Source organism: Manacus candei, unplaced genomic scaffold, assembly GCF_025592945.1.
Source record: "Manacus candei isolate 608988 ecotype Guabito, Panama unplaced genomic scaffold, ASM2559294v1 h1tg000014l, whole genome shotgun sequence".
NCBI classification, from domain to species: domain Eukaryota; kingdom Metazoa; phylum Chordata; class Aves; order Passeriformes; family Pipridae; genus Manacus; species Manacus candei.
This window is the reverse complement of record NW_026138062.1, coordinates 51670194-51683938: the sequence shown is the minus strand read 5'-3', so window position 1 is coordinate 51683938 and position 13745 is coordinate 51670194. Positions and strand designations below refer to the sequence as shown.

At 42.9% G+C, this 13745-nt stretch overlaps 1 protein-coding gene across 1 annotated transcript in view; it reads right to left on the bottom strand.

The window, feature by feature from the left end:
• Positions 1–13745, bottom strand: part of GUCY2F (guanylate cyclase 2F, retinal) — a 42739-nt gene that overhangs the window by 26209 nt on the left and 2785 nt on the right. Inside the window, 5 exon segments of the mRNA XM_051779369.1 lie at positions 806–940; positions 1434–1530; positions 5882–5966; positions 10625–10979; positions 12741–13036. Of these exon segments, the coding sequence (XP_051635329.1) occupies positions 806–940; positions 1434–1530; positions 5882–5966; positions 10625–10979; positions 12741–13036 (968 nt within the window).

Sequence of the window (13745 nt, the reverse complement as noted above, 5' to 3'; positions counted from 1 at the left end):
TGGGACCTAGGTATGAATTCCAGATCCTTCACTTTCAAAGTGGTTGAGGATTTTTAATGTTCTTGGCAGTAGATTATTTCTACACTGCACCTGAATAAGAATATCCACACAAATCCTCAAGAAAGGGGTGAGGCAGGGCTTTCACCCGGATCAGAACTTCATGCCTGGAAGGTGTATTAGTATCTGATAAACAATGATAAATTGATTAAAAAGGAAAGCAACTCTGGCCAGATCTTTTTCTGTTATTAATGATAGATCCAGTTTATTTTGCTCCTCTTCAGGTAAAGTTACTGTGCCATTTTTTCAAAAAGCTGTATTTTTGGGTAAGAACTGATGGACGGGGTGAAAATTCTTGGCCATTGCTTCTGCTTAAGGTCCATACAGTCCTAGTGGCACAAAGGGGAATTTGAGAGCCTTTATTTGTGTATTTGGATGCTGTCTTGTCAGAAAGTTCCTTATTAGAGATGTCACCAGCTAAAGACAGTCTTGTAAGAAAGGTTCTTCATGGTGCCTTTAGATGGTGACTTCTCTAACAGGGACCAGACCTGACAATGCATATGGATGTTGAATATCACCATCCCATATGACTCCAAGTGTCAGGGTGAGGATTGGGGTAGAGTATTCCAACCTTTACTTACCTTAAGCACTGGTAAGTCCATGCTTGGGAATAACTTATTTTCATGCTTAGAGTCTGTTCACAGAATTCCCGTTCTGGGACCTACAGTACTGTAACCAAAGATTTTCCCACTAGAGCAGTTCAGTGAACAGAAGCAGTGGGAGAAGGCTGCATGAGGTCTCTACCTACCTCATACAAAGCTACATTGGAGGTTTCGTGGGTGGCAACTGTGCTTTTCAAGGAAGAGGAGCGGGTTACAGATTTCAGGCTTCTGCAGTTGACTGCTATGCTGTTTGCATCAGTCAGACTGTCCAAGGTCAGCCTCTGGAAGGCAAGGAAAGCACGTGCAAGACAGCTACCACCTTTGGATATAGACTTCCACTCCAGCTCTGTCTTGGACCACAGATTTCTTGATAAGTAAATCATGGGATCATCCCCCAGGAGGTCACCAGCTCTGGGTAGGAGCCAGCACAGACCAGAAACGTTTTCCAATAGGTTTGAATGCAGACACTTTATTGTAGAGGATGATTTGTCTATATGGACATACACTATAGTACACCATCCAACCTCAACAACAAAGAATAAGCCCTGGCAGTTAGAATAAACACAATCAAGGATACTGTTTTACGTCATCATAAAAGCTCTGACATCTAATCTGAGACTCAAACCCACTCAACATATGGGAAATTTTCTGATATGCAGGGAAAAATGACATGGAGAAGTGAATACCTTCACAGAGCTTCATGGGTATGAAAATACCACACAGTAAACCTGTTCTAGTGTTCCACCAGATTACTTTCACGAGTAGAAGACTTACCTTTCTATGTAACTCTGGGTTGATGAAGATGAGGTCATCCAAGGTCACTATTATCTTGTTCGGACCCTTGAAAAGCTGATTGTTCAAGATACTCTGCCTGAAAGGTTTGGAGAGTCACAGTTATCATTTTTAGGTAGGCAACCAGTTTGCACCGCCTCTGAATTCCCCACATCTGGCTTCCCTGCAGTATTAGACCCCGCCTGCAGTACTGCTTCCAGCTCTGGGGACCCCTACATAAGAAGGTTGTGAACCTGTCAGAGCAGATTCAGAGAAGGCCACAGATGCTCAGAGGGCTGGAGCACCTTTCCTGGGGTGACAGGCTGAGAGAGTTGCAGTTGCTCAGCCCGGAGAAGAGAAGGCTCTGGGGAAACCTTAGAGCCCCTTCCAGTGCCGAAAGGGGATACAAGAGAGCTGGAGAGGAATTTTGGACAGGGTCATGGAGTGACAGGACAAGGGGAAATGGCTTCAAACTGAAAGAGGGCAGATTTAGATTAGAAATTAGGAAGAAATTCTTCACTGTGAAGGTGGGGAGGCACTGGCACAGGTTGCCCAGAGAAGCTGTGGCAGCACCATCCCTGGAAATGTTCAAAGCCAAGTTGGATGGGGCTTTGAGCAACCTGGTCTAGTGAAGGTGTCCTTGCCCATAGCAGAGGGGTTGGAACTACATGGTCTTTAAGGTACCACACCACATGGTGTGGCAATGGGGTTGGATACTGGTGAAACCAGGGGACAAATCACAATGCCTTGTCTTGGACTGAAATCCCCTGAATCAAGAGTTATCCATTTCACAGACTACAAAAGATACCATCTAAAATGGTGTGATCACAAATAGACAACTTGATTTAATCTGGTTACAAATATTAATTGGATATGTATGTAATGCATATTTTGTTTTGCTCAGTTTTATTTGTCATATCCCAAATCATCCTCCATTAGGACACAAAAATAGGTTTCATTAGTCCAATTGGCCTGGCTGGTGAGCAAACCACTCTCAGACACACTAGCCTTTCTTAGGAATCGATGCTGAATTGTGGGTAATTTATAAAAGCTGTCTGGACACAAGTTACTGTTGGAATATGCTGTCTGAGTATCAACATTGTAGTATTGTGTTGTATGAAGCACAGAGGAAGATATGCTCTTGTAATGATCACAAGCTTACACAGAGGGAAAAGCTATATGGGATGAGCAGTATGGCACATGTGACATCACACCTCATCATTTTAAACCCACTGTTTCAATGGACATCAAGGTCTAACACTGAGCACAAAGCAGACTATATCTATTAGACAGTCAAAAGCTCCCCAAGCAGGAGCAGAGAAGGGAAGGAAATGCTTCCCTATTGCCCTCAGTGTCACTTTCTTGTTTAAGGAACTTTGTTAACACTAAAGCAGATGTCAGCTCTGCACTCCCCTAAGACTTTTCTGACACTGAGATTAGCTCAGTTGGCTAGAGCATGGTGTTAATAATGCCAAGATTCCCACCTGGCCATTCAAGTGAGAGCTGGACTCTATGTTCCTTGCGGGTCCCTTTCAACTCAGAATATACTCTGGTATTGACTATTCTGTGATATTGATAAGATGGACCGTAGAATGTCTTTTGCTAACTCTACTATAGAAGAACTCCATTCCATAAAATACCCCCGCATCACCACAATTCATTTTTCCACTCCATGTACCATTTTGGGCGTTTTAGAAGAGCACAGAGAGTTTCCTGGAGCTCAGAGGGAGCCTTATCCGTGTAACCACAGGCTTTACCTGGGACGATGTTTTTATAATCTCTCTCTAACCACACTGTCCCAAGCCACCCAACTCATATTCATGCAAAAAACTCATAACTTATGTATCTTACACTGGTCCACCTGAAAAACCTTGCTTGATCAATCACATCCTTTCCCACAAGCATGGAGGAAAGCAACCCTCTGCCGAAAGCTAAGCATAGAGAGTAGAGTGACTCATTGGAGGTCATGCAGCAGATCCCTGGCAGAGCTAGGACCAGAGCTTTCACATTTAAACACAGACTATGGTGTGGTTTATATTTAGTTCTAGACATGCCCTTTCCTAATAAAAATTATTATCTGAGTCATGCTGGACTTTTTTCTTGCTGTGCAGATGGCCATACATCTTTACTCATGACTGAGCCTTCCCAATCATGGTACTTGTGGAAGAGCTTACAAATAGAGTAGGCAGAAAGATCGTCTTCTGTTTACTTAATTGTAGAAGCTGGTAGCCAGGGAATAGAGCTGGGTTTCAAAGTGTGGGTGGATGGAGGCAACCTCCTCAGTGCCTGCAATGCTATCAGAAGCAGTTGTGTGCTTGAAGTGGGGGAGCTGTTTGGGGTGTTGCTTGCTGGGTGGCCTTGTATCATCTGGGTTCAGAGGGATGATTCAGGACTGAAGAGAAAACATATATGGGAATTATTTGAGAGGTAAGGCTGGATGGAACAACCTAGGAACCCTGCTTTGCTGAACTCACTGCTGCTGAGTAAATGCCTTCTACTTTCAGTCTATTTACATTTTACTTTCAGTCATGTAGACACCAATAATCAGAGATAGACTACTCCAGAGGCCACAGTGTCCTTGCCAAACATCAATTCATAGCTCCTGGACTAAGCACTCCGTTCTGTCTGATTTCTACCCTGGGTATAGAGTGGGACACACACACACACACTTGGCACACAAGTGTGACCTATGCAATTATTGGAAACAGTTCCTTCCCCAGACGACTACTGCATTTGCTCCAAAGGTCTCATCCCCAGACCAATATTTATACAATGGGAATGATTAGGGATCTGAACTCCAGTTCAAAACAGAGAACAAATCAGCTTGATAATAAAGAGGCATCCTAAACAATTGGACCAAACCCTCTCTAGAGGTATTTTCTTTCTCTTTGGTACATGGAGAAAATACGGAGGGTCAGCCTTGCGTAGGAAACATGATTATATCGGGGAAGAATGATCTGGAGTAAGAAAAAGAGTTGGTCTCCACCCTCATGTTCTCATAGCAGATTCCTGTCTTTGGTTCATATGCCATCCTTTGCACTTCCGAAGTGATAATCATCCTGATGCTTCAGACCTATCATCCAGCTAATCCTTACAGCAACAGACTGCAATCTTCTACCAAGCCTGGACTGTGTTAAGAGTAAAATGGCTGCTCCTGAGACTGCAGAACCAACGCCTGCAGTGCTCAAGCCACTGTCACCTAGTAAAGTTGTATCGGGTTTGCATGGCAAGGTTTTGGTAGTTGGGGGCTATAGGGTGGCTTCTGTGAGAAGCTGCTAGAACCTTTCCCTTTGTAAGGAGGGGATTCTCCTTGATGGAACCAATGCCAGCTGGCTTCAACACGGACCTGCTGGTGGTCAAGGTCATCAGCAACAGTGGTAGCACCTCTGAGATAAGATATTTAAGAAGGAAAAAAATAACTGGGCAACTTCAGCCAGAGTGGAGTGAGAATATGTGAGAGAAATAGCCCTGCAGAAACCAAGATCAAGGAGGAAGGAGGGGGAGGAGGTGCACCAGGTGATGGAGCAGAGATTCCCCTGCAAGCTTGTGGTGATGACTTGGGTGAGACAAGTTGTATTCCTGCAGTTCATGGAGGTTCTGAGTGGAGCAGAGACCCATTTGCAATCCATGAGCAAGAGGATGCCCAAATAAGTCTGTGACCCCTTGAGAAACCTGCACTGGAGCAGACTCCTGGCAGTACCTTAGACCTGTGGAGAGAGGAGCACATGCTGGAGCAGGTTTGCTGGCTGCATTTGTGACCCCGTGGGGGACTTATGCTGGAGCAGCCTGTTCCTGAAGGACTGCTGGAAGAGTTCATGGAGAACTGTGGCCTGTAGAAAGAACTCCTAACATATATATTCACAGAGGACTGTCTCCTGTGGATGGTACCTCATGCTGGAGCAGGGGAAGGGTGTGAGGAGTTCTTCCCTTGAGGAGGAAGGAGCAGCAGAGACAACGTGTGAAAAACTGACCACAGTCCCCATTACCTGGCTGCTGTGCCACTGGTGGGGACAAAGTATAGAATTTAGGAGCAAAGTGAAGCCTTGAGAAGAAGGGAGAGGTGGAGAGAAGTTGATTTAAAGATTTGATTTTATTTCTCATTATCCTACTCTGATTCAACTGGTAATAAATTTAGTTTCCCCAAGTCAACTCCATTTTGGCCGTTGTGGTAATTGGTGAATGATCTCTCCCTGCCCTTATCTTGACCTATGAGTCTTTTGTTATATTTTCTCTTCCCTGTCCAGCTGAAGAAGGAAGAGATAGAGTGGATTTGGTGGATGCCTCCCATGTAGCCAGGGTCAACCCACTATAAATATGAAGTGATTTGTGGCTGGAGAGCAGAGAGCACAATCACACCTGCTTTGTGTGCATGGTCTAAACTTCTGGTTAAAGCATGAGCCCCCCCAGAAGTTAAAAATGGCACCAACTCAAATATGTGCTGCAAACCTCACCTGATGAGACAAGCCAGGCCCACAGCACACACCACCAGGGCAAATATCAGCATTACTCCCAACGTAATGACTTCAGGCTCAATCCCTGTGCAAAGGGGAGAAAAGAATCAGTGAATTAGAAAATCATTTTGATTTAGGCAGTAATATTAAAAACATCAGTATCAGACCATTAGATTACAAAGTCAAATATTCAGCCAGGAGAACACCAAAAGAAAATTTTTATGCAATGTTAACTTGTGAATACACAAATACTTACTGACTTTGTTTACACGAGACTGCAACTGCTCTAATTATTTATTTCCATGCCCTTTTTTTACCTAAACCAGACTTAGAGCCTTGGATCAGTGGAAAAATAGTTTTTCTTCAAGTAAACAATATTTTCACAGGAAAATACTAAGTTTTAGAGAAAGTTTCTGCAAAGTTCATAACTTTTTAATATTTGACCCTTTTCACTCCAGGAACTGAAATGCTGAAAAATCTTTATCATGTGGTACCAAACTTATGACCACTGTGAGTTACTGGCGCATCTGGGATTTTTCATTCTCTGCTTCAGATTTCTAATGCTGAAAAGAGCAGAGGAGGAGCAGAATGTTGATGTTCTACTCAACATTCCATGGACAGAAAGTACTGGAGACAGATACTTTGCTCATGAGTGTGTTTACTAGAGAGCTAAGGGAAGCCAACATGAGTGAATGAGCTGAATTCCAGGGGGAGCTGTTTGCTGTGTCTGCCTTTTCTGTCTTCTGATTTTCTATTTTATTCTGTTTGTATTCAGAGATCTATAAATGCAAACAAACATGGAGAAATTTGGGTTAATAAAAGGTTCATGACTTTCTGTCACACATGCACCTAAATCACAGGCCTATCTGCAACCTCTGAAACCTAGACCTTCCCAGTGAAAACTTAAGACATTTTTGAAAAGTGGTGTCCATTTCAGAAAAGACAGAGTATTTTAGCTGAAATTTTCCTGGCTCAGCGTAGATCCCCAGGCTTTGATTGACCCCACACATATGCAGGAACAGGTTGCCCATGGAAGCTGTGGCTGCCCCATCTGTGGAAGTGTTCAAGACCAGGCTCAGTGGGGCTTTGTGCAACCTGGTCTAGTGTGGGGTTGGACTAGATGACCTTGAAAGGTCCCTCCCAATCCAAACTATTTTATTATTCTAGTGAAAGATGTTCCTCTCCATAAAAGGTGAGGTTGGACTTGGTAATATTTGAAGATCTTTTCCAACACAAACCGTTCTGTGATTCTATGATGTTATGATTCTGTAAAAGAAGTCACTCTGTTTTCATGCTCCAGCCTGGATCTAGCCCTGGATACCTTCATCTGAGAAGAAATCTGTGCACTGTGGGGTGCATACTTCACACCCATTTCTCCACTTTGCAGACAGTGTGGATGCAGAGCAAGGTTTTACTTCACCACAGTGCAGTGGAGACACAGACACCTTTCTCCAGAAGATGCTCACCTTGAATACAGGAACAAACAAACCCACACCAAGCTGGCTTGCAGGACACATTTTGTTCTTCAAGCATGGACAAAGTCAGATTGTTGTGATCCTCATAAGAGTGGGTGACAGTAACCCAGTGTTCATTCCAGGCAGGCAAAGGAGCTGCCAAAATGTTCCCCTCCAGATGGAATGGTGTTAATGCAAAGCTAGAATACATCACATAAAGGTCTTGCACAATGCTACATGCATGGAGAAGGAAGGATTGGATCCACTCAGAGGCAGATTTGCAGGTAACCCAGTGCTCTGGGCTGTGGTCACCTGCTAAGAAACTTATTTTTAAAGAGAGAATGAGCTTTGAATAGCCCAGCCACAGTGCTGTGAGTTGGTTTTCTTGCTGGACAAAGCAGGGAATGCCTCCTGGACAAACAAGTCATGAAGGTTTAAAAGTCCCATCTCACATCCCTGCATGGCCTTCTAACATTTTCAGAGAGAATCTGTAACCCAGACCACAATGTGGTAAGAATAATTTGGAGTTTGGTAATGCTCTCTTCTGTATTTAATCAGGGTTTTTTTACTGATCCTGTCTCCTAAACTTCCTTAGGTAGCCCCCAGAGACTACTGTCTGAACAAATCTCCTTTGAGAAAGACTCCAAGAGAAGTTCTTCTGTTTGTTATCATCGCCTAGAATAACCTACAAGTGCTTGATCATTCTTTAGAGGACCCTTATGCAATGTGGTACTTGAAATGCAGTGCACAAAATCAAGGAGTACCAAAGGGTCTCTCTCTGATCATGTCCCTTGCTGAAGTAGAGGAACAGTTTCACATCATTACAGATGTGAAGACACTTAATCAGCTAAAAAACATCCAAAGTCCATCTAATTTTATTCACTGAAACAGGATTTGATGAGAATGAGAGCTAGTCAGAGCACAACATTCACTGCAGTGAACCATACACTGAAAGGACAAGAAAAGTAAAAAATAAACAGCCAGATAAACAAACCCTGAAGAATGAGAGATAGCAAAGGCACTACTGAACACCAGAGAGTTCATGTCAGTGATGAATGGGGCATTGCAGGGGCCATACAAAGCCCTGAGGTAGCTCAAACAGATCTTTATAATTAATTAGAAGTGAAAGCAAGGTTATCGTGAGCTCATGGGAAACAGCAAACTTATGGCATACTTGAGGGAACTTGTGGGATTGTGTTAAAGTCATTAGGGAATGTTTTAAGGGAACTGTGGGACTATGTGAAACTTCTTATGGGATCTTTAGATGGAAGGGTAAAAATGGGGAAAGGAACAGATAGGGTGAGTCAGGGATGGTCAAGTATGGGAGAGGATGGGAATGCTGGTTACACTTAACCATGTTGTGCCTTTTTTCCAGCCAAACCTTGCACCTGATCATCACAATCTGTCCTACCTTCTTCTTAACCCCTACTCCTTCTTTTTTTTTTTTTCTGGGTGAGTGCGCTGTCTGACTGCGCGTGATGTTTACAGACTTCACACTGATCAAACGAACAGGTAAGATGAGTCCTGGAGCCTGCAACCCATGAGAAATCACAAGTCTGAAGTCACCTCCTGCAGAGATCAAAGGGTTTTAGAGCTGGCTATTAGGGAATTTAGGTTGGGACCATCTACCAGAGGGTGCATTTGTAAGTCTGCAGGAGCTGGGGCTGTGAGATCTGGTAGCAAGCTTGGAGCCTAATTATGTGGTGCATGAGAACAGGATGGGACCATTTATGTTGTCCATGTCTCAGCAATTCTGGTTGTAGGTGTGGTGCCTCTAAAAACACTGTTCTCTTATATCTGTTACTCTTATCAGTGACTGGTTGTCTCTGCAGTGTGTATGTGTGCGTGTGTGTGTGTATGTCCACGTACTGGGAACAGCAACACAGCCCCACTCCAGGTGAACTTGGAGCTAGGAACCACAGCAGCCTGACAACTTCACATCAAATCCCCCTCCAACCCTAACTTCAAAAGCCAGAGTGAGTCCTGGATTTAATTTTAGTCATAAAATTCAGTCTCTGAAATATTAGTAATAATAATAAAGCACTGTTTCACTGACAAATGCCTAGAGCTTTATATTTTTGTAAAGGTGTGAACATGAAATCTGATCTCCCTGAAAATCAGTGGGATTTTTCCATAGACTGGAAGAGGATGCTAAATTGCTACATGGTTCCTAGTAGCAGTGCAAAATTAGATCTATGATAGTATTATATTTATCTCTTCTATAGCTTGCCAGCTGCTGTAAGATCAGTGTATCTCCAATTTTCAGAGTGACACTGATTTAAACCAGCTATGGCTGAGCCAAAGGGAATGTTTTTCTCAGCTACTGAATGAAGTATTCTGTAGATGTGGTTAATTTTGTCTGTTTCAGTCATATCCTGGAGCAGTAGGTGTAAATGCTTAATATTATAAGTAAATATGTCAAGAGGAGGCTAAGTATCCTACCCTGAGATTTTGGCTTCCCTGTGACTTTAAAACTGCACCACAGTTGCCTCAAATTAAAAACAGTAAGTAAAAACAGTGCCCAATCTTACCAATCTGGGAAGCAGAACAAATATCTTGGCCCCTAAGCCTTTGTTTACTACCTCTGTTGTCTACAGTGACTCAGACTATTTTGAGTAATAATTATCATTTTTTCTTGAAGAGGTGAGCTCTGATGTCCTTAATGCCACAACTGGATAAAAAAGCTGGGTTAACAGGAGAGGTGGTGAAAGCATCTGCTGTTGAGCAGCTCTCTAAGGCTGTCTTCCAGGCAAATCCTCTTAGTGCCCTATCCCTCAGAAGGACAGGGACATAGTGCTGGGTATATAATGGTTATTATTAAAATAGGCAGATGTTGACTGTTAGACCCAGAAAATCGCTTCAAGCACACCACAACAGTAGAGTGGCAACAACCTTATTGGTGCAGGGAAGTGATGGGATTAATGTCCCTGGAACTGCTCAAAAAATGTGTAGATGTGGTGTTTAGGGATATGGTAGTGGTGGCCTTGGAAATAATAGATTAATGGTTGGAATCAATGCTCTTAGAGGTCTTTTCCAGCTCTAATGATTCCATGATTCTATGACTAACAAGCAATAAAAGAGTCTTTTGGATCGGTGATGGTATCTCTGCATATAATTCCCATTACGAACAGGATGATGACTGGACATCTTTATATTAATTTCTTGAATTTAGACTTTTCTTGTTGGAGAGTTCTAATCTAAAGGGGTAACCACCTGGAGTGAGAGAAAAGATGAAAGAAATGACACTCAATGCCATTTGACACTTTTGTTGGTTTCTTTTCCCCCTTACCTTCAGTGCAGAGAACATCTGGATCAAACCAACAGCTGGAGTCTGGCTTGGGTGGAACTTCATTGGGAAAGTGGATGGCCTGGCCTAAGGACAACACGGAGTCTGAAGACATGTCCAGCATGTGGGTTGGGAAAAGCTGGTTCCCATGACCATCTGTGTCCAGTATCACATAGTTGCTGAGCCCCTTCCCACAGCTGTCTGTCTCTATCTGGTGAGTAAATCCAGGGAAACTGAAGTTTTTTGTGTGTTCAGCTATGTTAGCTCCGGAGGCTCTGCCTCCTTTCTTCCGGGCACTGTCTATAGCCATTGCCATGAAGTAAATAGCATCATAGATTGTTCCAAAGAGTGGAGAAACCTAAAAATACATGGAGAAATTGAAGTCAGGATAGACTGTTCCCAACCTCCAGTTTGAGGTTTATGACAAAATATTGCCCCACTGGCTAAGTTGTAAACTCAAGTACTGAGACAGCTGAGCATTAAGGCTCTGAGAGTAAAGGGTTTGAAGAATCTCAGGTCGAAGGTAGCTCTGGATAGACTCAATATATGCATGACTTTGAACACCTGTCTTTTCCTATGGTTGCTTCCCAAAATACAATTTCAAAATATTTTTAAAACCATGCAAAATTGCTTTAGGATGGTAAAATCCCAGACTCTGAGCCTGATGTTCAGCTGAAATTTATCACAACCTGCCTCAAAACACTACACTAAAACATCTTCTACAAATAGAAGTTCAAAGTCACAGACTCGCCTCCCTCCCTACCAAGACAGGAAAAGTGTCATTGCCTAAATAATTGGTCTTCTCTATCAGAAAATTACTTATTCCTAAAATGTTAAAATCCCAAAGCAGAGCCATGGCAAACTTGTTTTGTTGGGTAACAGAGCCTTTTCTCTTTGCATTGCTCCCTTCCATGGCAGACTTGATTTAGGAACCTTTAACAAAAATGGTGACTTTCGCAATCATGTGGACATTCACAACTGGTAGGTGAAGAGGGATTAGAGGCAAATACCTGTGAAAAAAATGAGGAGTGCCATTGGGAGCCACAGAATTTGACATTTGTGGTGGGATTTGTTGCTCAGATGTAGATATCTACAGCGAAGAACCCGACACTCTATATAGTTAACCTGGGCTCTCATTATATTGAAGGGAAAGAAATGAATGCTTTCAAGGCATGATTCATCTCCTTCTAAAGTAGACATCCATAAATCATGCCTTAAAAGTACTTGTAATTTTTTCAAAGGTCATAGGGAGATTTAAAGATCAGCTCAGCTGAATCCTGCATCTCTTCACCAGTATGAGATTCCCCAGTTCTTCTTGTAAATGTCTACAAGGTAGCAACTGATTTAGTTTTTAATAGGCTACTGGTGACATTTAGATAATTGTGCTGACAAACAGTAATTTTGACTATAGTGCTAAGAAGAACAAGGCAGCAAGAATCTTAAACATTTCCCTCTTAAACATCTTAAACATCCAGTATTTCGTTAGTCTGCCTCATCCCCTCAAGTTTTCAGGCATATGGACATCTTATTTTGGTTCCTTACAAACTCCATGGACTTTTTTCAATTTAGGAGACACCTTGAGTCTACTGCAGTTAGCACATAGCAAACCAAATCTCAGAAGCTCAGAGACAACTCCTTTCTCTTGGATTCCCAGTATGGTCCTGCAAATTGAAATGAGTTATATTGCCAGACATCCAGGAGAAATGATCTTTCCAAATGAATGCAGACCATACTCAAATTTCACCATATTTTTCTCAAAATGAAAGCATGCAGTCTGGGTTGACTCTCCCCTGTGCTTTCTCTATAACTATTGCTTCTGTAACTATTACTATCTGTAACGCTGCTGCTTCCTTTGAGAACACACGCAGGATCACTCTCAAGGAGAAAAGACAATGCAGAAAGAATCGTGTCTTGCCAATACCACCTCAGGAGTCCTTCTGCTGTGCCTTTTGCAACCGGACATGCCTATCTCATATTGGCTTTTTTAGCCACCAGCGCGCTTGTACCAAATGTGGGTAGAGCCCTTCCCAAATCTTCGTTTGCGAAGCCTAGCCATGGTTGCTTGTCTCATGTCTCTTGTTGACAGGTCCCAGAAAAGCCCAAGAGAAAGAATATTTACCTGTGTGGCTTCCAAATCCCTTATTATTTCACCACTTTCTTTAGCTTCCCTGAATGCATCATAGAAAGTCCTTTCTCCAGACTCCAGTGTGATAGTCAGCACAGCATCATATGCTTCCTGGAGCTTGCTGTCATTATCAAAGACATTGAATGAGTTGTTTTGGTAAGGAAGACTGTACAGTAAAGTGTCATATGGAACAAAGATGTATCTTCCATCTGCTAGTCCCATTTCCAGAGCTTTTGTAAGTAAGGTGGCCTGTTCCTCCCCTCCGATGAGAACAGAATGCATGCACAGGACTATAACTGGAACACAAGGACAGCAGAGAGTGTTGTTAATCTATGTGGGGTTTTCAACACAAAATAGCTCCCTCCCCTCCCAATAAAAGAGCTGTCTGAACTACTCTACTCCTGACTACTACAGGTCAGATTCCTATGTTATGTGTCAAGGAAGCTGGGAGCTACACCTGTTTTGTTCAGCCTTTGGAGGTCTGCAATATCTAGTAAAGAAGGTTGTGAGTAGTACATATTTCTGGAGCTGTAAAGAAGAAATTCTGACAGAAGTGAGGCATGGGTTAACGTGACAGGTAGTTATGGTCATTGTTGTCACTGAACATGAGACTTGAGCTTTCCCTCTGTGTGCCCTGAGCTGACAGACACCACACTGTTGCAAGCAATGTCCAACCTCCACCCATTCACCCTGTCACCAAATATACAGATTTTAGGTTGGACACTGTGTTGTGTTTAAACATCTGGTTCATGCTTGACTGTCACAAAGTCTGTCTTTGCCCGCAAAATGCCATGGAGCCAATGTCCCCATGTCTGGTGGGAGAATTGAAATACAGGTGTATCTGTTTAACAGGCTTTCCTGGGTGCTCACTGGCCCTTCAGGAAAGGAACCACTCCTGATATTTGATCCAAGATAGCATCTCAAGACTAAGTCAACGAGAGAAGAAAAATAGGGCAGTGGTGTAAAGGAAAGTTGCAAAGGAGACCTGATGGCTACTAA